The sequence below is a fragment of the Bos taurus genome, chromosome 7 (genome assembly GCF_002263795.3).
Source record: "Bos taurus isolate L1 Dominette 01449 registration number 42190680 breed Hereford chromosome 7, ARS-UCD2.0, whole genome shotgun sequence".
NCBI classification, from domain to species: Eukaryota; Metazoa; Chordata; class Mammalia; order Artiodactyla; family Bovidae; genus Bos; species Bos taurus.
This window is the reverse complement of record NC_037334.1, coordinates 75,115,571-75,142,693: the sequence shown is the minus strand read 5'-3', so window position 1 is coordinate 75,142,693 and position 27,123 is coordinate 75,115,571. Positions and strand designations below refer to the sequence as shown.

At 37.4% G+C, this 27,123-nt stretch overlaps 3 protein-coding genes across 4 annotated transcripts in view; 1 reads left to right on the top strand and 2 right to left on the bottom strand.

Moving 5' to 3' along the window:
- HMMR (hyaluronan mediated motility receptor) overlaps positions 1–5,735 on the bottom strand; it is a 33,667-nt gene extending 27,932 nt beyond the window's left edge. Inside the window, exons 1-3 of one of the 2 annotated variants that reach the window (XM_005209695.5) lie at positions 5,632–5,735; positions 2,381–2,479; positions 1,814–1,896 (exon numbers count right to left, since the gene is read on the bottom strand). In XM_005209695.5, the coding sequence (XP_005209752.1) occupies positions 1,814–1,896; positions 2,381–2,479; positions 5,632–5,677 (228 nt within the window). In that variant the 5' untranslated portion in view covers positions 5,678–5,735. The remainder of the gene's footprint in view (positions 1–1,813; positions 1,897–2,380; positions 2,480–5,631) is intronic. The other variant, NM_001206621.1, reaches the window with a different exon arrangement.
- Positions 5,736–6,086: 351 nt separating this feature from the next.
- On the top strand, positions 6,087–12,025 carry NUDCD2 (NudC domain containing 2). Its single transcript, NM_001040553.2, has 4 exons — positions 6,087–6,490; positions 8,646–8,694; positions 8,912–9,063; positions 11,827–12,025. The coding sequence occupies exons 1-4, from the start codon at positions 6,302–6,304 to the stop codon at positions 11,908–11,910; spliced, it is 474 nt and encodes a 157-aa protein (NP_001035643.1). The 5' UTR covers positions 6,087–6,301; the 3' UTR covers positions 11,911–12,025.
- Positions 12,026–19,484: 7,459 nt separating this feature from the next.
- On the bottom strand, positions 19,485–26,749 carry CCNG1 (cyclin G1). The gene is given in 7 exon segments (NM_001013364.1): positions 19,485–20,707; positions 21,670–21,864; positions 22,081–22,179; positions 22,260–22,338; positions 22,894–23,147; positions 25,041–25,304; positions 26,548–26,749. Coding segments are annotated over 5 exon segments (888 nt in total). The 5' UTR covers positions 26,548–26,749; the 3' UTR covers positions 19,485–20,707; positions 21,670–21,672.
- Positions 26,750–27,123: the final 374 nt, after the last annotated feature.

The window sequence follows — 27,123 nt, the reverse complement described above, 5'->3', positions numbered from 1 at the left end:
ATTTCTCCCGGAAATCTTGATTCCAGATTGTGCTTCTTCCAGCCCAGTGTTTCTCATGAGGTACTCTGCATAGAAGTTAAATAAGCAGGGTGACAATATACAGCCTTGACATACTCCTTTTCCTATTTGGAACCAGTCTGTTGTTCCATGTCCAGTTCTAACTGTTGCTTCCTGACCTGCATATAGATTTCTCAAGAGGCAGGTCAGGTGGTCTGGTATTCCCATCTCTTGAAGAATTTTCCACAGTTTATTGTGATCCACAAAATCAAAGGCTTTGGCATAGTCAATAAAGCAGAAATAGATGTTTTTCTGGAACTCTCTTGCTTTTTCTATGAGCCAGTGGATGTTGGCAATTTGATCTCTGGTTCCTCTGTCTTTTCTAAAACCAGCCAGGAATCAGCAAACTAAAATAGACTGGAATGGGTGAATTTAACTCAGATGACCATTATATCTACTACTGCGGGCAGGAATCCCTTAGAAGAAATGGAGTAGCCATCATGGTCAACAAAAGAGTCCGAAATGAAGTACTTGGATGCAATCTCAAAAAACGACAGAACGATCTCTGTTTGTTTCCAAGGCAAACCACTCAATATCACAGTAATCCAAGTCTATGCCCCAACCAGTAATGCTGAAGAAGCTGAAGTTGAACGGTTCTATGAAGACCTACAAGACCTTCTAGAACTAACACCCAAAAAAGATGTCCTTTTCATTATAGGGGACTGGAATGCAAAAGTAGGGAGTCAAGAAACACCTGGAGTAACAGGCAAATTTGGCCTTGATATACTGAATGAAGCAGGGAAAAGGCTAAGAGTTTTGCCAAGAGAATGCACTGGTCGTAACAAACACCCTCTTCCAACAACACAAGGGAAGACTCTACATATGGACATCACCAGATGGTCAACACCGAAATCAGATTGATTATATTTTTTGCAGCCAAAGATGGAGAAGCTCTATACAGTCAGCAAAAGCAAGACTGGGAGCTGACTGTGGCTCAGATCATGAACCCCTTATTGCCAAATTCAGACTTAATTAAAATCAAATAATGCTAAAAATCTAATTTTTCATTTTCAAGTGCTAAGTAGCTACATGTGGTTTACCACTTTCATACTGGACAACCACAGTTTTGTTTTTTTTTTTTTTTTAATAGAATAAGAGATTTAGGTAATTGTCAAGTGAATAAACAAGAATAAGCTTAGCTTATAGCTTTGGTTTTCTAACCAAAGAGCTTGGGAACTCTTTCCCAACTCTGAATCTTTTTCACATTTAAATACCAAATTGTACAAGTCATTAAGAAAGTACAACTTGCTTTATGAACTAACGGAAACAGTAACAGTACACTCCTGCACAAGTCCTAACATAAAGATATTAAGGATTTAATCTCCTCCCACTCCGTGGCAGTTTCTGAATGGCAAACCCTTGTGGACATTAGAATGGTTTTTTCTTTTCCTTCATCAATATTTACCCTCCCCTTACTTTGTAAAGTCAAATCATGATAACTCAAAAAATCAAAGCATTACATAATTTTTAAGGGCTCACTAGGTATTATATAGCTTATCCATCTATAGGAATGACTGAGAAGTGGAGACCATTTTGTAATTCTGAACTAAGGGTACATTTAAACACAATATATTTAGTAATGACATAGGCTGATAAGTAAAACTTACTAGAGTTCCAATGATAATGTTTTACTCATTTATAGATTTATTGATTACCTTAATTTATAAACTGAACTTACTCTAGTCAAATATAATACCTTTCAGAAATGTTTTTATGATACAGTTGATGAACCAGCTAGAATATAAGGGCACCTCACCTTTAATCCTGAAGTCTTGACTTTTCTTGCTGAAACAGGCAAGGTAGTTTCTTTGTCAACGTTAAGATTTTGTTGTGATTCTGCTATAAAATGAATTGTACAGATCATGTTTCGTGCTTACGTGTTTGAAGTACAGACAAAATACCAATTCCCAAATTCCTTATAGAAACTATTAGTGAAGCAATATAAAATTATTGTTTTCTTGATTGTACATTTTCAAGTACTTAGTTGCACAAATGACACATTTCTTTACACATTTTAACACTTTCTTGATTTTCCTAATATTCCCTCTAATATTCTCCAAGAGGATTAATGTAATTACCAAAAGGAAAACTACATGTCTATGTGAGTGTCTTACTTAATTTTTCTGGTTATATGACAGTGTAATGATAAAAGTGTTATTCAGAAGTCGACCCTTTTGTATATCTATCAATTAAGAAAATTTAAATATAGTTGTAGCTTCATATTTTTAGAAATGTTATAGCATCTTTAAATTTAAATAATGTTATCCTTAACTTCAAAATTTACAAGATCATATAACCATTATTCTATTTTGGGATCCATTACCTTTTTGCTTTTGAAATCTTTGTGACTTCTGAAAGGATACTGGTCCTTTCAATACTTCTGAAGTTTTAACATCATAAGCACCTGGGGATGGTGCACATCCTAGAAGAAAAATAAAACATTAAAATCTCATCTAATGTGACTTACATGTTAACATGTTTTACAAAAATCATATATCATTTATATGTGGAATCTAAAAATTAATACAAATGAATCCATATGCAAAGCAGAAACAGATTCACAAACACAAAAAACAAACTTACAGTTACAAAAGTGTAGGAGGTAGAGGGATAAATTATAAGTATGGGATTAATACATACAAACCACTAGACATAAAACAGATAAACAACAAGGATATACTGTACAGCACAGGGAATTATATTCACTATCTTATAATAACCTATAATAGAAAATAAGTCAGAAAAAATATAATTGAGTCACTTTTCTGTACACGTAAAACTAACACAATATCATAAATCAACTATACTTCAATTAAAAAAAGTAATAGTAAAGTGAGTAGCATAAATGTAAAAATACATTAATAAATTTCTTTTCTAATTAAAAAAATGACATAAAGTAACTTATTCACAAAACAGAAACAGATTTCAAAAACAAACATGTACCAAAGGGGAAATGTGGAGAGGAGGGATAAATTAGAAGCTTGGGATTAACATACACATAATACTATATATAAAACAGATCTCCAACAAAGACCTATTATATAGCACAGGAAACTCTACTCAATATTCTGTAATAATCTATATAGGAAAAGAATCTGAAAACCTATAAATATATGTATAATTGAATCACTATGCTGCACACCTGAAACTAACACAACATTGTAAATCAATTATACTCTAATACATTTTTTTTAAATGCTTCATTTTCAAATGTAAAATTAGCACATTTGATATTATAAAGTAGGCCTCTCTGTGAAGAACAGTATCATTATCTTCCCAGTGATATTTATTTCAGTTAGGTCAAAGGAACACAGACAACTCAGCAAACAACAAAGACAGTCTTGGGATGGACATGTCCAGTCTTGAGATGAACATGTCAGAACAAGAAACACAGCTGTTAGTAAGAACTGAATTAAGAAATAAAATATTTGGAATCAAATCTATTCAAAGAGAGTCACTGAGATTTTAGAAATTATGCTACTAAAAATGTCTAGCCCTGAAGATTTAGCTTGGAATAAAAATTTAGTGATGATCCATCTGTGTCTAATATCAGTACATTAGGAAATCTATAAAGCCATGCTATGCAAAGTACAAACTACACTAGACTGTATTTCTATGTTCCAGCAATTTATGCTGTATAACCTCATGTAACTAGAGTCTCAGATCAAAGGTATTTCCATGTACTTATGCAAAGATGACTTGAGATCTGGCTCTTAATTACTTTAGATCTCAGTCTGGATGTCACCTCTTCCATTTTCTCCAAATGCCCACATCAAGCTAGAACCTCCATTCCATAGCAGCTTGCACGTACTATTCCTATTGCAGAACTTCCTGCAGTTTTGTAATGGCCTATACTAATGTACTTATCCATCTCCCACCTTAGACAAAACTGCTTGAAGTTAGGGACAGTCTCAATCACATCCCTACCCTCAGTATTTACCTCAAGGTAGAGTTTGGTAGTGTGGCAGAGAAAACAGAAAGTCCCTGGGGATGTAGGATTGGGAACAGAGTTTTGTATAGTAATCAGTTAGATTAGGGTTCAAATCCAGATTTGTCTGTCAATCTGGTATGATAATTTTATACCTATAAACTGCCTTTACCAATCTTTTTTCTTTTACGCCTGAATGGGACATTCAAAAGAAATTCACAAGTCCACACCAAAAGCAATAGTAAATCTGGTATGATAACAGTATGGGCCAGGTACTTTGTAGCCACAGGGAGAAGATGATGAATAAGAACATTATACTCTCTCCTTTTCCAATCTAACTTTAAGACCCTTGGAAAGTTATTTCTATGTGAGACTGTTCTTCATTCATGAAACAGGGCTAAAAAAATAGTATCTACCTCATACTTTGGTTGTTTGAATTACTGGAGTAACATAAAATCATTGCAGTGCCTAATACACACACTAAGCATCAAATAAATGGTCACTTATTATTAATAAAGCTGTGAGCCTAAAGTTTTATGTAATTGTCAAAACCAGTTCAATATATTATAAAGCAAACAAATCTCCTAAAAGGACACAATGACATAACTTAGAGTAGTTCTTTGAATGTTTGACAAATTATATGGTCCTTAAGTCTTTAGTTAAAAAATAAGCTTGTGTTGATCCAATTCTTCACTGGCCTTCCTTTGTGAGCAGGGTGATGCTCATTTCCGTTTGTATGTTATTTGACAGAAATTAAGATGTAATGAGAGACTTAAAAAGTGTACATTATAATGGATAAATCATGAGCTGTGATGTTAAGTTCTGTCACCTGCAGGCTGCTCAGTAGTTACAACCCCCCTTAGTTTCCTCACCTGTAAAATGAGAACAATTGTACACGCCTCCCCTGGCTGTTGGAAAGAATAAACCAGACCCAGTAAGGAAGACCTTAGCACAGTCCCTGAATACAGTTAGCATCCACTGGGCTCAGGAGCACAGGATGGATTCATGCAGGCCTGGTTTCAGGCCCCTGTTCTGCCAGTTCAGTTGTATGACAGTGAGCAAATGTAAGCTTCCATTCTTTTATGGATAAAATAATGAATATTACGGATTTGGGGGAATTGCTCCCTTTACTTCATCTATAGTGTTTTCAGTAAGTGCTACTGCCATAATTTTATACCTATAAACTGCCTTTACCAATCTTTCTTCTTTTACGCCTGAATGGGACATTCAAAAGAAATTCACAAGTCCACACCAAAAGCAATAGTAAAATATATGTATGTGTATATACGCACACATATATACAAGTGAGGACTCCGGACTTGATCAACAGCTACCAATGCTTCCTAATTCCTATTCCCTTCCCTTGGCTTTAGCTTCTCCACAGCACTAATTGTATATTGGCTGCATTCTCCAACTGAATTAACCTCCATGGAGCAGAGACTTTGCTTCGCTCACTGTTATATCCTTAACCTCAATAGTGCCTGGCAAGTACTAAATGTTTAGCATGTGTTTCAGGAAAATGGATCGATTTAACGAGCCCCATCCCAGCCGTAAAAATCGCCTATTTGCCTCTGATGAAGGGAACCCAAGCAGGACAAGGGGCGTGAGAGCATATCCTGTTCCCCAGCACTTTTTCCCGTACGCACCAGAAGGGTCATTGAATCGTTTCAGGGGCGCCTTAGGGAAGGACATGCTGACGACCAGCTCCGCAAAACCGAAGATCTCTACCGGTCTACGGCTACTATCCTGCGGGTTGTTTAGGCCTGTTGGCTTCAAATTCAAATCGCCCCACTTAACTCCCGCCCACCGACGTCAGCCAATCGGAACGCCAAAGACCAAAAAGCTTGCATCCTCGGCTCTCGCTGCGTTACATTACTTGACCCGTTTAGGCCACCATCCAATAGGAGGCTACTACTGTCTCCTCTCGCTCACTGGTCCAATCAGTACTGGCGTTACTCAATTGTAACTACGCATTAGCCGCGTTTGCGCAAGCGCAGTTCACACCAGCGAGTTTTCCGTCGCTTTTGACGTCATATTGGTGGCAGTGTAATGAATTCTAACTTCTCTGAGTCCACCCCTCTTCCATCGTTCCTTAGATGCGAACTTTTCTGGATTTCAGTTCCTTAAACCTGGGTCCTGTCGGCCTCCTCAATGGCCAACTGAAAGGGAAACGCGCACTCAAGCGGAGACCGCAGGTTACATTTCTGCGCATGTGCAGTGACCCGAGCGGAGACAGCCGGGGTGTGGCTCAAGGCGGGGATTCCGGGCGTGAACTCTGCTTGCTCGGTGCCACCGCTTCCGGGAGGCGACTGGAGTATGTCAGCCCCGTTTGAGGAGCGCAGTGGGGTGGTTCCGTGCGGAACGCCGTGGGGCCAGTGGTACCAGACCTTGGAGGAGGTGTTCATTGAAGTTCAGGTGCCGCCAGGCACTCGCGCCCAGGATATCCAGTGCGGCCTGCAGAGCCGGCATGTAGCGCTGGCCGTGGGTGGCCGCGAGATCCTCAAGGTAGCGGCTAGGTCGGGGCTTGTGCTCATTTTCTTCCCGGCCTCCCCAAATTCCGGAGTCCTCAAGTTCATGGTTTCCATGGAAAGATTACTGGAAGGCCGTTAGGCCTCTCTGGCTGGCCGAAGGGTGAATAAGATTGCCCTGATTTTGGCCTGGTCGGAGCCCCTGACCTCAGGGCCGTTCGTTGTTTGAAGTTGGCATGAAACTAGCCAGTTTACCTTGCTTTGTTTGTAAGCCAAATGAAACTCCTCTGCGGGTCTTCACTGAGAACTGCCTAACTAGATCGTTGAAGGAAAACAAATATTTTTTGACATCTGTACCTCCAGGCACTGATCTTGGTGCTGGGAGGACCGCGGTGAACGAGCCAGATACTGTTCCTTTACGCAGGGAGGCATAATTAAATCAATAAATATATAGGAGGTTATAGGAAATGAAAAACGAAAATAAAGATGTTGGGTTGAGGATTTGGAAGTGATGTCCGTTGATTTATTTTCTCATCTAAAATTGGAAAAATTCTGTAAGTTTGTGGAGTGTTCAAGCCAGTGGTCAAGAAGTTGTGAAGAAAGTAATGGATATCCCTTTTATTCTTATCAGTATCCTTTGGGTCTGGGACCCATTTCTTCCTTGTTAAAATGTATAGTTTAATTCAGTTAACTTGAAGTTAGATTTCTTCTTCAGCTTAGAAGCCCCAGATATTTGATGGCAGTGTTGTGTAATGGTGAAGGGAGACTGCTTGAGAGTATACCTGGCTTGGCCATTTTCCCAGTTGTAACCTTGGGCAAGAGATTATTCATTTTCTAAGCCTTCATCCCTAAAGTGGGATAATTATAGTACCTTTCTCATAGGATCATTTTAAAAGTAGCATGGTATCTATGAGTGAAGAGCTTGGAGTAGGTAATAACTAATATGTAATAAGCTTGCACTACATGTTCCTATTATTATCTTAATATGAAAGTGTTTTGAGTGTCTCAGAAAAGGAAGATTTATGTGAAAGACACTGATTTATGTCAGCTTGGCTCTTGATGACCTTTCTGAATAGTTGTGCTATTTATAATTTACTGAATGGTGATTTCAAATTACATTTCAAATTTACTTTAGTAATTGCAGTAACCTAGGGAATTTGGCGGAGAAGGCAATGGCACCCCACTCCAGTACTCTTGCCTGGAAAATCCCATGGACGGAGGAGCCTGGTGGGCTGCAGTCCATGGGGTGGTGAAGAGTCGGACACGACTGAGCGACATCACTTTCATGCATTGGAGGAGGAAATGGCAACCCACTCCAGAATCTTGCCTGGAGAATCCTAGGGTCGGGGGAGCCTGGTGGGCTGCCGTCTATGGGGTCGCACAGAGTTGGACACGACTGAAGGGACTTAGCAGCAGCAGCAGGGAATTTGGCAATAACTCTGTCTTTAGGATTTTAGGTACATTTATACAAGTAGTATTCATACACCCCCCCGCCCCACCCCCTGAATTGACATCTGAAGAGACTGTTTTCTTTTTTTAATGTGACATGTTAATTTCATTTCCGAAAGCTAAAATTTGGTAAGTAGCAACAAATCAAATTGGATTTGAGCAGGTGCAGTCTCTTTTAAACTTATATTTTACTTAGTTCTTTCTTAAAACAAGAGTTTCTGAAAAATCAGTCACAACTCATCTGACATCATAGGTATATACGAATGTGTGTGCTTTCATTTTTTTTTTTCTTTTAATGCTAAACTGCCTTACAAAGAGATTGAACCAGTTTTTTTTAAAGTTTATATTAAGATATTTTTCCTTAATATCTGTAGGAGAGTTCTTTTTGTAGTTTATTGGTAAAGTTAACACACTTCAGATGTTGACATCACATTTGACCAATCAGTAGTAGTTCTTCATCTTCTAAAAATTAAGGAGCCCTGATCTTTTTGTAGAGTGCTCTGTGTTCTTTACTGTAGTATATACTCCATCGTGTAAACTAGGTTCTCTTTTACTCGCTAGGCAGGAACTTAGGGTTGGCCACCTATCGATGTGTTGAAATGGTAGAAAATTTGTTCTCCCTACTCTAAACAAATTAAGTAGTTATATGTAGATTAGATAGGAAATAAGGGAAGTCTTAAATCCGGAAAACTTTATGAAAATTAATGGAATTTCTTTTAGTACCTCATATGTTTATTTTTCAGGGCAAACTCTTTGACTCTACAATAGCTGATGAGGGAACATGGACTCTGGGTAAGGGTAATCTATTACATTTCTTAGAATCTTTTTAAAAGTTAATTTTGTCTTGGAAATTAGTATGTTTCCCCCTGCTGTAGATTTGCAACTTTGTAAGCTATAGTAAAGGAATGTATTGAAAACAATTGTATGTCAACATTTCCTAATTAGGTTTCTGAAAATATAAATTAATGATGAACTTTGATTTCTTTGTGATTTTTGTTTGTTTGTTTAGAGGATAGAAAAATGGTCCGTATTGTTCTTACAAAGACGAAGAGAGATGCAGCAAATTGTTGGACTTCTCTTCTAGAATCTGATTATGCAGCTGACCCTTGGGTGCAAGACCAAATGCAGAGAAAACTTACATTAGAGAGATTTCAGAAAGAAGTAAGTCAGATCAGTTGAAGAATATGTGTAGTTAAACATCTTAAACTCATAGAATAATTATTACTTGAAATCAAAACTCAAACGTCATTTTAAAAAATTGTTAGCATTCTTCAGATAAATTTTTTCAGTTTAATGGTTAGAAAACTGACTGGCCTTTCTATATAGGGATTTAACCTCACTACCCCACCCCTGCTGCCCCAGAGGAATTTATCTGTACCACTGTGATATCTAAGTTTAAATTTATTTAGTTTGCATCAGTAGTTCATGAATAAACTGATAAAAATTCTCTCAGTACATACGTCGTGTAAAAAAGTGAAAGGCCCTTTAGTATCTCCCATTCGGTATCTCTGTCTCATTCTCATCTCAATACATTGAGTTTATTGTTTTGTTTTTTTTAATATAAGTGGAGGATCACACAGTATGTATCATCATGTAGCTTTTTCATTTAATAATATGTCTTAGGTCTCTTTCCGTACTAGTATATGTGGATAAAATTCATTCCTTTTAATTGCTTTAGAGTGTTTCCTAGTTTAAGTGTATTATTTTTACTTAGCTCTTCCTCTTTGATGAGATTTAGATTTCTCTGTGTCTATTTCAAACAAAGTTTGTGCTTTCATCTCTGAAAATACTCACATTTTCCTTTAACATAGCTATCTAGGAGAATTATTGGATCAAAGCACTGTTAAAGTTTTGATAGATAATTTCTACATAAATGATGATGATTCCCAAATGTATGTCTCTAGCCTAGACTTTTTACAGAATGTCAGAACTGCGTATTCAGCTGTTTACTTAACATCTTGGCTGTTTAACAGACATATCCAACTCAACATATCCAAGTGAACTTCCTAATTTCCCTCACACATTTATTGTGCCTTCTCATCTCATCTGATAGAAACTGGTTGTTCTGATGGAACAACATTGGGGAATCATCCTCCACTCTTCTCTTTGTCTCACACCCTGCTTGTCAGGAGCCTTACTGTCACGGCCTTCTAGGTATGTTTAGAGTTTGACTGCACATCACCACCATTCTACCACCACTCTCATCTGGACCACCTTTAAAGTCTTGCTTAGGTTAGTCTAATGACCTTCCCCCTACCCGGTTTTCTTTTTGGCTTGAACTGGGTCTTCATTGCTGCACACCAGCTTTCTTTAGTTTCAGAAAGCAGGGGCTCTTCTCTAGTTGCAGTGCACTGGCTTCTCATTGCGGTGGCTTCTCTTGCTGCAGAGCACAGGCTCTGGATGCACGGGTTTCAGTTGTTGCAGCACAGGAGCTCCTTAGTTGGGACTTGCAGGCCCTAGAGTGTGTAGGCTTCAGTAGTTGCAGCCCATGGGCTCAGTAGTTGCGGCTTCCTGGCTCTAGAACACAGGCTCAACTGCTCCTTGGCATGTGGAATCTTCCCGGACCAGGGATTGAACTCGTGAACCCTGCATTGGTCAGGCAGATTTTTATCCACTGTGCCACCAGGAAAGTGTTTCTTAATGACCTTTTAATTGTTCTCTTTACTTCTACCCTTGCCAAGCTGCAGTCTTGTGAAAATAGCAGCTAGAGCAGTCCTTTTAAAATGTAAATCAGACAATATTACTTCTCAGAACTCTTTCACTCAAGTAAAAGACAAAGTCTTTTACAAGGCCCAGACTCATCTGGTCCTCCCTGACGTCTCTGATCTCCTGTCCTGCTGCTGCCCCTCTCATTCATTCTGCTCTAGCCATGCTGGCATTTCTGCCTTTTATTAAACATGCCTGACCATTCCTTCTCTGTCCTTTTGACTGCAGTGCTCTTTTCCCAAAGTTTACCTGATTTCTTCACTGTTTTCCAGCAATTTCTCAATGAAGCATATTTTGATGATCCTATTTGAATATTCTAATTTCCTCATTTTCCTTACTTTACCCTACATCTTTTTTCTTTTCTATAACACTTACTGACTTTTAATACACTGCATCATGGGGCTGACAAACTATAGCCAGCAGTCAAATCTAGCCCACTGCCTGCTTTTGAAGGAAATGTTTTACCGGAACACAGCTATGCTCATTTGTTTGTGTATTGTCTTTTATATAGCAGCAGCAGAATTAAGTCTTGGCCGTGACTGAGACTATGTGGCCTTCAGTGCCTAAAGTATTGATATTTACTACTTGACTCTTCACAAAAAAGTGTGCTGGCCCATGCACCAGGTAGCTTAGGGTTTATTATTTGTCCTCTTGTTAGAATATACACCAGAACAGGGATCTTTTGTCTATTTTGTTCACTCTTAAATTCTGCATGCCTTTCATGGTGTCTTCTAAACAGTAGCAACTTAATATATGTTTGTTGAATAAGTAAAATGCCTCTTAAACAACTGAAGCCAGAGGTAGTACTTCCTCTATAAGACTGTTACGAGAATTGAATATTTTAGTGTATATATATATATACCTCTTAGAACCCTGCCTGGCCTATAATAAGCTCTCAAAAAAATGCTAATTATTAAAATCTGTTTATATACTGATGGTAAAGAATATGTTTGCCCATACACTTGTGAACATTATAATATGCATACTAATCTTCTAAATATTTGTAAATATGAAAATTGAAAAAAATCTCATAGTTTTAGGTTCCATTTTGGCGATTACAGTGAAATTGGATATCTTTTCATGTTTATTGGCCATTTATTAATATATTTCCTTTTTTGTCAGTTGCCAGTTTATATCTTTTTACCATTTTCTTTTTGGCTTATTTATATTTTTCCTTTTAATTTTATCTGAATTTTTTTTTTTTTCCATGTCTTTTAGAATCCTGGTTTTGACTTCAGTGGAGCAGAAATCTCAGGAAACTACACTAAAGGTGGACCAGATTTCTCGAATCTTGAGAAATAACTGTGACCTTCTTGCTGCGTTTTGTGGATCCTAGCAGATGTTGCCAACTTAATCAGAGGAACAGATTATGTGGTGGAATAAAAATGTGGATACCTAGTTAACAAATTGCAAAATACATTTAAATATGGTTCTAAAAATTGCATTCAAATATGATTTACATAGGAAACATCTTAAATACTGTGGAAACTATTCTATTGATACGTGGTAACTTTTATTTTGGACTTGTTTTTGCTCAGCATGATGTTTTATATGCTGCACTTTACTAATTTCATATTTAGCCTGTATTTTTAATACAAAAAGTTTTAGGGTATAGATCATGTAAAATGACAGGGTGCCTTCAGGGAATATTAAGTTTTTCTTCCAATAACTGTGATGCAGGAATAATGTTCAATAAATTTTTCTAAATAGGAATTGTGTACCCCTTTGTCTAAGTGTACCAGTTCACACAAGGAAATTGTATTACTGAAGAAAACTTTCAGAAAGGAAAAAATAATTCATGAATATATTCTAAGTTAATTTTAAGAGTTACTGAAAATTTCTGAATTAGTATATTATTCTTTGAGAGATGCCTTTATGTCAAGAAATTGAAAAGTAGCTAAAAACGTATCAATAAGAATAGACTAATGCAAAAGGAAGCACTGAAGCAAATTTGGTTATTGGTGAATCCTTTGTTAGGGACAAGAAACACAGTCAATGAGTATAACTCAGTGATATCTTTTTGATCTTCATTGATCCAGGCATATAGGTAAGAATTGTCTTGAAATTTTTTCTTTCATCCTTTTTGTCCTTTCTAATTTTAAATATTTTGAATAGTCTTGAATGTATAGAGAAGTTACAAGTAAAGCACACAGACTTGTCTTCTTCCTGATTCTCCAGGTTTTTGTGTAAGTTGATAACATGATGCCCCATCACCTCTGAGTACTTTAGTGTGTATTTCCTTCAAAGGACATCTCCTACATAGCTTCAAATACAACCATTAAAATCAGGAACTTAGCACTGACACATTATGACCACCTAATTCTGGACGTTTATTCCATTCAAGTTTGCTTATTGTCCCAGTAATGTTCTTTATAGCAAAAGGATCCAGTCAGAATCTTGCCTTGCCTTTTGTTTTATTTCTGTGGTTGTGCTGCACCACTTGTGGGATCTTAGTTCCCTGACTAGGAATTGAACCCAGGCTCCCAGCAGTGAGAGTAATGAATCCTAACTACTGGTCTGCCATGAAATTCCCCATTTCTCACTTTTTGATATCAGGGGTCTTTAGTATGCTTCAGACTGGAAAAAGTCTTCATATTAACCTTGACTTTTATAACCATGACACTTTAGAAGATCACAGGCTAGTTTTGTACATCTATTATGGTGTGTTTTGTCTGATATTTCTACACGATGAGAATCAGGTTATGAATCTGACCGTTGCAGAAGAGAAGTGATACTGTGTTCTTACTGCATCCTGTCACAAGTTACTGGTTACAGTTCACCCTTTTTCTGATAGTGTTTACTGTTGGCCTGCCATATTGGTGGTTTTCAAACTCTCAGATTCAATCAACCAAGGATAGAAAATAGTTTAAAAAAAAAAAAAAAGTGCAGAAGCTTCCAAATAGCAAAACTTGAATTTGCCTTGCAACAAGAAACTAGTTACATAGCATTTATGTTGTGTTTATAACTATTTACATAGTATTTACATTGTATTTTATTAGGTATTATAACTCTAGAGGTGATTTACAGTATCAGGGAGGATGTGGGTAGATTATATGTAGGTTATATGCAAACATGATGTCATGTTATTGAACATCTGTGGATTTTGATGTTTGAGGGGATTGCTGGCTCCAATACCCTGCAGAAGCTGAGGGACAGCTATACTTAGATCATTGATGAAGTGGTGTCTGCCCATCTTCTCCACTACAAAGCCATTCTTTCATGCTTATGACTTAAGTATATTTTGTGTGATGTAGTTTCAAAGTATTACCTTGTTTCTCATCAAGCTTTAAATGTATGTCTTATATAATACACACTCATTATTTCCACTTTATTTATTGAGTAAAAATCTATTATTCCCATTACTTTTATCCTCAAAATTTTTCTAGATTTGGCCAGTGGAAATTTCTTGTAGATGGCTTTTATGTCCTTTTGACATGTTTCCGTTATTATTTGAGCAATTTCTCATTCTCTGGCATAAGATATTCCAGGCTTCTTATGCTTTCCCTACCCTTGGCCAAGAATCAGACATTTTTCCAGAGTCCTGGTTCTCTGTGAAGAATGGTGTTTAGAAACCAGGATCTGTTAGCAGTTGCTGTTTGTGTGTGTGTATTATGCATATGTTTACATCTATACATTTATGTCTACATATATGTTGAAAACCATGAGTTCACACTTAAACATTGATTTCTGACCCCATGGGGTTCATTTTACTCTCTCCCATTATACAAAACTTTCAACGTGAGATACCTGATCTTGTTATCCTTAATATATTTGGTTCCCCATTCTAGGTCATCTTCCCATGCGAATGCCTTTCTCAATCTGCTCAGCCTTCAACACCCTGTGCTAAGCAGAGGTACCTGTTTGACTTGCTTGGTTTTTGATGCCCCACTTGTCCACTACAGCCCAGGCACACCCTTTGGCAAGATAGCTGTGTTGTTCATTTTGCCCAATAACTTAAAGGATGAATGGGGAAGAGATTTTTTTTTAATTGGTTTATCTTTTTGACATTAAAACTTTTTTAAATATATTTTGAATAAACATAAGTAAAATTAACTTGTTTGTAGTTTTGTGAATTTTAACTTACATAGATATATGTGTGAAAGTGAAGTCGCTCAGTCATGTTCGACTCTTCGCAACCCCTTGGACTGTAGCCTACCAGGCTCCTCCATCCATGGGATTCTCCAGGCAAGAGTGCTGGAGTGGTCTGCCATTTCCTTCTCCAGGAGATCTTCCTAACCCAGGGATTGAGCCCAGGTCTCCCGCATTGTAGGCAGACGCTTTACCATCTGACCCACCAGGGAAGTCTAGATATATGTGTGAACACCTCCAAAATCAGGAAACTGAACAGTTCTATCACCACAAAATCTCCTTCATGTTCTCTTTATAGTCATACCCTACTCCGAGCCTCAAACCCTGGAGTCCACTGATTTTAGTCTCTGCCTCTATATTTTGTTTTTTTCAAGAATTTCATTGAAATAGAATCATATGTAATCCTTTTTAAAAGATAGCTTTGAGAGAGAATTCACATCCCATATACTTTATTCATAAAAGTATATAATTTCTCAGTGGTTTTTCGTATAGTCATATATTCAACTATCACCATAGTCAACTTTAATTTTCATCACCTCAAAAAAACCAAACCCATATTTTTTTCTCTTATATTTTGGCTGTGCTGAGTCTTCACTGTGGTGCTTAGTTGCCTGTGGCATGTGAGATCTTAGTTCCCTGCCTGGGATTGAACCCAGGCCCCCTGCACTCGACGGCAGATTCTTAACCACTGGACCACCAGGGAAATCCCTGAAACCTGTATTTTCTTAACTATCACCCTCCACACATATACCCAACCCCCTCAAGCAATCACTACTTATTTTCACCTCAGATTTCTCTGTTACGGATATTTCATATACATGGAGTCATAATGTGGTCTTTTGTTTCTGGTTTAACTTACATAAGGTTTTAGAAGTTCATCCATGTTCTAGAATGTCAGTGCTTCATTCTGTCTGGCTGGATGATATTCCATTGTATGATTACCACATTATTTACCCATTTGTCAGTTGATGGACATCCGGGAGGTTTCCACTGTTTGGCTACTATGAATATGCTATAAACATTGAACTACAAATTTTTATGTACATCTATTATTTCCTTACAGAGGAGTGTAATCTCAAGTTTTTCAAAAATTTTATGTTTAATCATTTGAGGAGGATTGTTTATTTTCCAATCATGTTTGTTTTCCAAAGCAGCTACACCATTTTACATTCTCACCAGCAGTATGAGTTTCAGTTTCTCCATAATACTTGTTATGTGATTCTTTGATCTTGGCCATCCTGGTGAATGTGGAGTGGTATCATGTGGTGGTTTTCATTTGCATTTCTCTGATGGCTAATTATGTTGAACATCTTATCTTGTACTTATTGACCATTTGTGTATCTTCCTTGAAAAAAATGTCTATTCAGATCCTTTGCCCATTTTTAATGGGTTATCTGCCTCTTTAATATTGAAGTGTAAAAGTTCTTATATATATTCTGGAGACAAGCCCTTTATCATATATGATTTGCATATATTTTCTTTTTGTATGATTTTTACTTTCTCAACAGTGCCTTTTGAAGCCTGAATGCTGTTTTGATATAGGCTAATTCATCATGCTTCTGGTGTCATGTCTAAGAATTCTGAAATCCCAGGTTACGAGGATTTTCTTCCCAATGTTTTCTTCTAAAAGTTTTATATTTTTATCTTTTACATTTAGATCTGTGACCTATTTTTTTTTTTTTTTGGAGAAGCTGTGAAATATAGGTGGAGTTTCATTTTTTAGCATATAGATATCCAGTTGTTTCAAAATCATTTGTTGAAAAGGGTATTCATTCTCCATTAAATTGTTTTTGCACTTTTCACAAAAATCAATTGCTATTTATATGGGTGTTTTTGGTCTCTGTTCTATACCATGAATCGGTGTGTCTTTCCCTTCACAAATACAACACTGCCTTGACAATGGTAGCTTTGTCTTAAAATTGGGTAGCATGATTCCTTCAACTTTTTCAGAATTGGTTTCGCTGTGTTAATTTTCTTTGCTTTTTCATGTAAAGTTTAGAATCAGCTAATCTATCTACAACAAAAAGTCCTGAAATTTCCACTGGAATAGCATGTCTTCTGATCCATGAACATGGGGCATCCTCTTCATTTAGCCCCTCTGATTTAGATCATTTTATTGTTTTCTGCTTCTAGAACCTTTACATCTTATATTTATTCCTAAGTGTTCATTTTCTGAAGATGTTGTAAGTTATTTCCTTTTGAAACTTTTTGATCCTGTGACTTTGATAGTTGTCTCCTTGGAAATTTTTGCATAAACCACAGACAGGAAAGTTTTTGTCTGTTCTAGTTTGTAGTCTTTTGTTTCCTTTTCTTGCTTCATTGTACTTGCTAGAAAAAAAGAGGTGGTGGAAATGGCCATCCCTGTCTTGTTCTAGATGTTAGTTTTGAAAGCATTCTAACATTATGTTAACTGTATGCTTTCATTGATGACCTTTATCAGATTGAAGAAATTCTCATCTATTAATTGTTAGCTGATTTTTCTCATGAGTGGACTGGAATTCTCTCAAATGCTTTTTTCTATATCAGTTGATCCTTTTTTTTTTCTTCCTTTAGACTCTTAGTATGGTGGATTATATTGATTTTCTAATTTTGAACCTGCTTCTTTCTCCCATCCTTTTCATTCCTAAAATTTCTTATCAGTCTTGCTAGAAGTTTATCTGTTGCTCTTTTCAAACCCCAATTTTTAAATTTTAATTAGCCCTATTGTTTCAGTTTCATACACTTTTTTTTTTACACATCCTTCTTCAGACTTCCTTGTGCTTGCTTTGGGTTTATTTTGCTCTTTTTCTAGTTTCTTAAAATAGAAATTTACTAGTTTTGAGACCTTTTTTAACAAAAATGATTGATACTATGATTACTAAGCACTGCTTTAGCGGCATTCCATGTATTTTGATATTTTCATTAAGTTCAAAACACATTCTCTTTTTAGACTTTCCCTTACAGGCATGGATTATTCATAGATGTTTCTTATTTAACTTCCAAGTGTTTGGAGATTGTCCCTTTAACTCTTTTCTAGTTTTATGGTCAGGGAACACATTTTATATGATTTTAGTTCATTTCTTTGTTTATGACCCAGGATATATTCTCTCTTGGTGACTATGCCACATTCACTTGAAAAGAATGCTTATTATTCTATTTTGGGATGAATTTTAAATAAAGTAGATCCATATGGTTGTTGGTACTTTTCAGTCCTACATCCTTGTTGATTTTCTAGTACTATACGTTACTGAGTGGAATCTTTTAAGCCTGCAACTGAAGCTTTGTCCATATGACCTTTCACTGCTGTTAGTTTGTATTACTTCTTGTATTTGTAAGCTCTGATGTTAGGTGCATACATATTTAAGACTCATATCTTGGTGAATTCTTTTATAATTTTTTAATATACTTTATTAACTTTGATACAATTTCACATAAGTCCATTTAATCTATTTTGGGAAGTAATGCGCAGAGTGTTTAGGAACATAGCCTGAGTCACAATTGCCTGGATTTGAATCTCACATCCAAGTACAGGTATGTGACCTTGGGCTTATCTCTTACCTGCTCTGCTGTTCTGGTTTATTTGTAAATGGGATACTCTCATTCAGTTTGGAGAATAACATGAAATGATTCATCTAAAATATCTGACAATAGTACCTGACAGTAAAAACCATCACTGCTAACCACAAATGTTAGATCAGAAATATCTAGTTTTTAAAAAGTATGCCACATAATTTAGAAAAGGTTAAAGTGCCTATTTTAAAAAACAGCACTTATGAAAACAAGGATTATTCAATCTAACCTGAGTCAAATACAATAGGAACCTTCTTTTATAAGTTTTTCTTTATTCAGTAATTCCTTACAGTATCTACTTTCTAGCTTGTTAGTTAAATGAACAGTTCAAAATCATATATTAATAATTAACAAGCAGTCTAACCAGACTAATACAATACCTGGTGGTTGCCTATCATTACCAACCACCTGCTGGAATCCTGTTTAATTAGGTAAGAAAGTCACACAACTACAGATGGGCTGAATCTGAGGGTGATTTAGTATTAAGGACAGTTGTAACAGTGATGGGGTAGTCCATGTGGCGATGGTGGTAAAGAACCCACCTGCCAATGCAGGAGACGTAAGATTATGACACGGATTCCATCCCCGAGTTGGGAAGATGCCCTGGAGGAAGGCATGGAAACCCACTCTAGTGTCCTTGCCTGAAGAATTTCTTGGACAGAGGAGCCTGGCGGGTTACAGTCCATAGGGTCATAAAGAGTATAGACATGACTGAAGTGACTTGGCATGCCCATACAATGGAACCTAAATAATAAAAGTGACCAACAATGCATAAAGCAAGTTTTTGATGCATATTAAGCATATTTGTCATCATCTTGTGTTTATCTTTAAAAAACCACTAGAAAGCAAAGTGTCAATTAGGTAATAGCTATACTATCATAACTTTTTTCCTTACCATGTATCTTGTTGTTGTTCAGTCTCTAAGTTATGTCTGACTCTCTGTGACCCCACGGACTCTAGTCCACCAGGTTCCTTTGTCCATGGGATTTCCCAGGCAAGAATACAGTTTCCCAGGTTGCCATTTCCTTCTCTAGGGGATATTCGCAGACCAGGGATCAAACCTATGTCTCCTGCATTGGCAGGATTTTTCACCAGTTAGCTACCAGGGAAGCCCACCATGCCTCGTACTTTAGTGCTAAATTTAAAGTGAGTGGAGACAGCTTTTTATTGTGGTGCTATTATCACATTGCCAAAATAGTTAGAAGAGAAACAAATAGAAAACCACCTGGCAAAGGAATGCATTTCAGTAACTTTATTGAAAGGTATATCCCTTAGTACCAAAACATAATGGGAGTTGGTTAGGTTACCTCTGGCAACTCAAAATTAACACTGATGTATTCAAAATATTGAAATGTATCAGTATTTTGGGAAAACTGTAAAGTTATCCATAAAACATGGTTTACCAAGTATGAGATACACTGTGGGTCTTTGGTTCATTTTCTGATGCCTCTATAGCCATAAAATGATGTCAAAACTGGGTGCAGCCATCCTGGATGGATTCAGGCTACACACTGCACTGAGTAACTCTCTGCAACACTTTAACCCTGTAGATCTCCAAACACTACACCTCAGCAACCTTATACTTATGAAGATGCCTACTTATCTTTCCTAATACTTGCTTTTGGCACACAGTAGGGGCAATTAATGTAAGTATATTCTCTTCCTTTTAAGCAAAATTCTAAGTTAGAACCAAGTTTTATAAAAACAGTCCTCAGTAAAAACTGATGGAGTGTTAAAAAGTTTTCAGAGTGACGCTAATTTGTTTTGAGTTACTAGTACAGTAAAAACTAATTTTCTTGATGGGACTAGACTGAGGCAGTAAATTTTATATAAAACTTTTAAAATCATGGATACAAACATCACCTGTTTTCTAGAAAAATATTAAAGATAACATGCCAAAATTAATGAGTTGGTAGTTTTGCTTTACATAAATGCCCTCAAATTTAAATGTGATTTCTATGTAGCAGTAAGGTCCACATCTCTGGGTTAATAATTACTTGCATTATAGGTGCCAAGAAACTAACTATTCTCACTGTCTAGAATAGTGACCCTTATTGTGCCTTAAAAAGTGCATTTGTGAAATGGTGGTTTTGATGTAAACCTCATAGTTTAAGTAGGTTACCCTTTTTAAACACCACCTAAATACAATATATTGACCCAATATAGAAACTTGGATCAATGTTAGAAATGAAGATTCACAGTTTACCTTTCCAGGCTTGTCATTTGCATTTCACATTTATACTGTTACTTTGATTTGTATGTTTCATAGGTGAATTCAAATTTGAGTAATTCCACTATAGGGTAATGTTAATTAGGCAGTTTTCCCAAATCTGAGAACACCGATGCTAATCTAGTTGTGATGTTTTGAGGCTTCACAGCTTAAATCCGTTATAATATTATGGAATCCACAGCTCAGGATTGTGGAGAAAGGCTTCAGAAGTTTTTTGTTGCTGTAATCATCCTATTTAACAAACAAAAAACCAAGTTATTAGAAGTCTGCCAAACAAATTTTACTACCTGTTAAAATATCTAAGATTCATAATCATGTCTTATGTAGATGTGTTCTATGTTCACATTTAGTTTTGGTAGGAAGAAAGTTAAATCACCACAGTGAGTTAAACTTAGATGGTAAGAAAGTCTATCATATATTCCTGAGGAGGTTTACATTTTTTATGCATGTAAATACTTTCCACTGTTCAACTATTAGAGCAATGATACACAACTACAGTGCTGAGACACCCTGGCAGTTTCCAAAGACCCAGTGTAGAAACCACCTGTCCTAACTTATTTTTCTTTGAGTGTAACACCTGAGTTCATACTGATTTTCCTAATAAGCTAATAGTCTCAAATTAGTTCAATGTATGGTTCAAAATTTTGGTCCTGTTCCTTTACTCAGGCTTGTGTAACTTTAAATGAACTAAAGGTGGAGTCTACATGTAACAAAATGATATGCAATTAGGAAAAAAACACTGTTTTAGTGCTACTTTTAAAGTTTACATTATTAAGGAGGATGTGGCTTTGTAAGCTGATAATTTAATGAAATGGCTAACGTATATATCAAAGTTTAGATAATTCCTTACTCTTGGGATGTTGTATTGATACCTTGAATGTAGTGTGCTTGGTCACTAATTTGGGTCAAACTCTTTGTGACCCCATGGACTGCAGCCCACCAGGCTCCTACGTCCATGGGATTTTCCTGGCAAGAAGACTGGGGTGGATTGCCATTTCCTTCTCCACGAATGTAGTACATGCCCTCAAATATTAGCTGACTAGATCAGTGAGGTCATTTTCCCCTTTGCTATTCCAACTCCATTTTGTTTATTTTGAAAATAATTCAGACTTATATTCTTGAATTGTAGAAGAAAATTATATAGCATTAGAAAATTTTCTCTAACGTGGAGAATAACTACGAACCAAATTTACCAATTAAGGGACTGTTTCGGGAATTGTTGGAAGGTGGGTTATCCTGTAGTAACTATGCCTCAGTTGCCGTGCAGTACGCCCAGAAACAATCCATTTCAACTTCTGAACATTTGGTTTGGCACACTTGTTCGATGAATATTCAGCTAAACACTTGGATACAAGCTCCTGCCAGAAAGTCAAATCTCTGCCACTGATCTGTATGTAAATTTAAAAAAAAAATGTTAATAGTCCTATAGTTTTCATTATAGTAATAATTACAATCTTATTAACATGTCTTTCCGTGTCAAAAAAATTTAAGGGTGAGTTACTTAAGTTTCAAGCAAACACATGACATCTCACTTTACTTTAGGAACAAGTGGTTTAGTTTTTTTTACAGCTGTGAATAGGATTTAGGCTATGACCTTGACATACCTTGGAATGTTTCTGAAGACGTTCTACTCCTTCTGTTAACTCTATATACTTCTGTGCTTGGATCTCCAATGCGATGATAGACAATGCCAACACAGATGGCTAAAAGAGATACATTTTAAAGTAAATGTTGAATATGAAAATAGGTATATAAACAGATTTAATCTTTATAAAATATTTACCTTTGCTTTAGAAAATATGATCCTGCAGTAGCATGCCTTAAGTTGGGCTTCTAGTCTTTCAAAATTAAGGCTACTCTTCCTTTAAAGAGAAAACGAAATTTTATGTAGGTAATTTTACATCGAGTCAAAAGAAATTTTTAGAAAAATAATGAAGTCAATTTTAAAGTGAAGATTATGCACACTTATCATAGAAAAATGAATTATTTGAAGAAGTTTCCTTCCTTCAAAGACATTAACTTAAGGATACCATAGATGAATTTTAAATAATTTGGGCCAAAAAAGAAAAATTTATTCTACAACTACCAAGGTTTCTTTTCATTTTAATAAATCTGTTTTTGAATTGAAAATTTCTTTTTCCATAAATTCGTGTTCGATGCTTGCCTATTAGGTTCTGTAACTAGCCTATAAATGGAAAATGTAATGTTAAAGAATTTACCATCTTAAGAATTCAAAGACTCCAAGAAGCTATTTTTGACTGAATGTCTCCTCACTTTTGCTGGAGAGTGAAGTGAAACTCAAGTGGCTTAGCTGTCATTTTACTTGATTGAAATTCTCCCAGCATACTGATTTTATGTAACATTCAGACAATATTCTGGTTTCTACATCTCCTTTGTTGAAAACAAAGCTCACATACCTTTCATGTGGCACGTTCTCTTGAAGGAGTGAGTAATAGAGCTGTAGAAACTGAAAGGCAGTAGTAGCTTTGACTTTCCAACACACCTTCTCCAATACAATCTTCTCCATTCTCATCAAGTCTGAAACCGTGAACCTGTACTGGCTTATTCGGATCAAGTCAGTTGCCAATGGGACATTCCTTTCCTCTTCTGTTGATTTTACAGCCAGATAGAAGCAGCTTAGTCCAACACACCCAAGGTGCTTGGGCTGTACCTGAAAAGACAATAAGTCCATCTCTACCTTATTTCAATTAAAAAAAAAGTATAATCTAGAACTCAGACCCATCACTTAGAAAAATGTATTTGTGAGGTGAATTTCTCAGTGGCAAAGGACTTAGCAAGATCCACTGATGCCTCACCTGTAGGCTGTAACCATATGCACCCACTTGGAACCAATTTTTGAGTAAATGGAGTAAGTTGCAGCGTACTGTTTGCCTTTAGCACATAACAATTCTTAGTTCTTCTGGTTTTTTAAATCACTGAAGAATGATAAGTGGTAAGTTATTTGGTCAAAGACTCATATGAGGATTGAAATATCTTACAGCTTATACACAAAATTTCTTTTCAGAATGTTGTGTTTTCCCAGGCTGTTTTCTTTGTAGTAATACTTGTGAAATGTTTTTAAATACTGTGACACTGTTTACTGTACCTGTAAAGCTCTCTTCACTACCAAGCTTTTAAATTTATCCATCATTTTCTGAATGTCTACAATCAAAATTCTATCCAGTTTATTTAAAAAGCTTTATTTTGGCTATGCTGGGTCTTCCTTGCTGTGCGGGCTCTCTCTAGCTGTGGAGAATGGGGCCTATTCTTCATTGTGGTGTGTGGGATTCTCATTGTGGTGGCTTCTCTGTTGCAGTGCATGGGCTCCAGGGTGTGCGGCTTCTGGGGTCTAGACCACAGGCTCAGTAGCTCCGGCACATGAGCTTAGTTGTGTGGCCGCATGTGAGATCTTACCAGACCAGGGGTTGAACCCCAATCACCTGCATTGGCAGGCAGATTTTTTACCACTGAGCCACCAGGGAAGCCCTCTATCCACTTTAAGTTTCAGCTCAACTGAAGCTTTAAAAAGCTTTTACCAGTATTTGGGCTCTCCTCTTCTTAGAACCCCTTCAGCAATATATTTATATTTCGTTTGAAGTATAATGTAATTCTTTTCTTATTATTCCTTGTACTAATGATAGTTGTAAGTGCAAACATTACTCCCACTAAGATTATAATATACTTGAGGAACAGATGCATGTCATTCACCTGTGACACATTTAGAATTAAAGGTAGTGCCTACACATGGTGTCTAAGAGAGTTGTGAACAAGTTTCTTGAACCATTTAACAAACATTGAGCTCTTTCTGTATATGTTGCATTCTGTTAGGTACTTTGAATAAAACATGAGTTTCATTTTAAGTGTCACATTATCTCATTATCTGCCAAAAACCATGGACACAGAGAAGTCAGATGTATTTTTAACAATTAAACTCTGAAAGCTACACAGATGTCCTGCTTATCCAATACAGGGTACAACTGTGTATCTGCTCCTTCAGAAGATACTCTCTACTATATGCAAACTTAGGCTGGAAATGCCAAGCATAGGCATGACTTGGGTAACTTTAAGGCTAAACCAGTTGGAACTTTATTATATATGAACAAAGATCAAAAAATATACTCTATTGACCAGGTGGTAGACAGCATGAACAAAAAGGAAAAAAAAAAAAACAAATTCTAATTTTTAACCCACAATCTAGCATTCTGCCTTTAACACATTTCTTAAAAACAACAGTAAAAAAATGAAAATACCCAGACTATCAAACAAGACTTTTAAAATTTTACAACAGCCAGCTCTCCTACTGAGAGGCTTTGCAATGATTTGATATTAGACTATTATTCAATGTCAGAAGTTAAGTTTAATAGCTGATGCATTACTCTTGATTAAAAGGAAGAATATTCATCAATGCTATAGTACACAGAATTACCACAACGTTTTGGTTACTTGCCGAAAACAACAAAAAAATGGTCAAGTTATGAATACCAGCCCAAAGCTGGCAATACCATGTCCAAAACACATTGAGCAAAATCATGAAATACTCAGGGTAATGCAGCTTTAAACATACCTTCATTTTAGACAGGAATCTGTCCAGTAAATTCACAGCTAGAGAAAATGTCTCCGTGTCAAAGCCAAAGAACTGAGTTAGACTAAGAAGATCTTTTACTTCAAAGTCCCTCAGTCTTGCAGTCATTCTAAGGCCATTATCATGTGCAGATTCAATTAGTCTCAAGCCGCAGACCTTTGGCTGACATCTCAACTCCTGTTCCAACAGGGCATTCAGCTGGTGTAGCAGTTTCTGAGAGTCAGTTGTTGTCAGTACCTCTATCATCTATATATAGAACAAAGCCCAGAAAGGAGTGAAAGAACAGCCCTTCCTGTCCTGCCAGGTGCCTTATAACACAAGCATCCCCTCTCTCAATGCTATTAGTGAGTCTCAGTCATTGCCAAGGGCCATCTGTTATTCTCCCCCTCCCCAACCAGTTGGTTACATCCATCCTAAATTGTGACTTCCTAGACGGCCTTTTCAAAATAAATAAATAAATGCTAATCTTCATGCCCAAACTTTGAAATTAGACGGTAGTATGTATTCTGCCGCTTAGTAACAATGTGAACTATTCAAGTTAGTCAATTTTTCTTAGTCCTCAGTTCCTAATCTGTTAATAGGTTATTACTCATTTCATAGACTTATGTGAAATAAAGGTAAAGAATTTGCTTGCTATGCAAGAGAAACCAGTTCGATCCCTGGGTTGGGAAGATCCTGTGGAGAAGGGTATGGCTACCCACTCCAGTATTCTTGCCTGGAGAATTCCATGAACGCCCGAGCCTGGAGGGCGACAGTCTATAGGGTCGCAAAGAATAGGACACGACTGAGTGACTAACACGTTCAGTTTCAGGTACACAGGTATCTAGCACATATAATAGGTGCCTAATAAACACCTGGACAATATTAACGAGCTTATTTATAGTCTGTAAAACGAGGCAATATCTGCGTCTTTAAATGGCTGTTAAGATTAAACAAGATGATTCAACTAAAGAGTTTAGCATAGTGCTTGGCACTCAGTGCTCAGCAACTGTTAACTTTCATTGATGTTACGAAAGGAAACTCAGGTGTTAAGAGCACACGCAGTGGGGACAGGAGGCTAATCCATCCTGAAAGAGGAACCTGGGAGTTTCATTAATTTAGGGCAATACTGAACGCCTACTATGCCCCAGGCACAGGCTATATGGACAGTCCCTCTCCCCAACAACCGAAAGGCAGGAAGCAGAGCATCTTCAGGGTTGAGCGACGGAAGAGGTGGACAAATGTGGAGTCACAGTCTTCATGGATCCAACTCTTTCGCCCCCGGGATGGTGCCTGGGACCACGCCAACTTGACATTAAGACGCCTAGGGAGGTCTAATCTGGCCCCGCCCCTCCAGGCTCGGACTAGCCTGAACTTGTTGCTCGGTCTAAAGTTAACCGAGGAAAAGGGCGCGAGACGAATCCTCCACCCCGGCTCCTTACCCCCACCCCGCGCCCCCAACCCTGCTCCGTAGCTGCACCCTGCAATGAACCCCGAAATCCCAGCTCACCTTGATTGCGACTGCAGCTCCTCAGCGGTAACCACCCTCCCCGGGCCTGCTCTCACCTCACCCCACGATATACGATCCGAGAGGCCTACGAGGCGAGAGGACTCGCGGGCAAGAGGGGACAGGCCCGGGGAGGGGGAGCCGTCTTGGGTGGGGGTTTCTGCAGCGCCGCCGAGACGACACTGCCCTTCTCTGGGTCAGTTCGGAGCCGAAGGGGCCGCGCCTGGCCTTCAGAGTAATATATTGGAGGGCGGGGCTTTCTCGCTGCGATGGGAGGGGGGAAGTGGGAAGCATTTCCCCGCTAATTGGTGTAAGTCTTTTGATGGATGGCTCCCTCTGTCCAAAGAGGGCTGGTCAGTAGAGGGAAGATGTCCGGCCAATCAGCACACGTTTTTCATTATCCCCGGAGTCAAATTCTCCGCCCCTTGAGACCACGCCCCTGCCTCTAAGCGTCTCTCATTGGAGGATTTCCGCAAGTGTCTTCGATGAAGAGGGGGAGTTAACCGCTGCGTTTACTAACCCAGGCCCGGGTAAGGCCTCTGCTGGCAAAAGGATTGGCCAGAATATCGTTCCAGAATG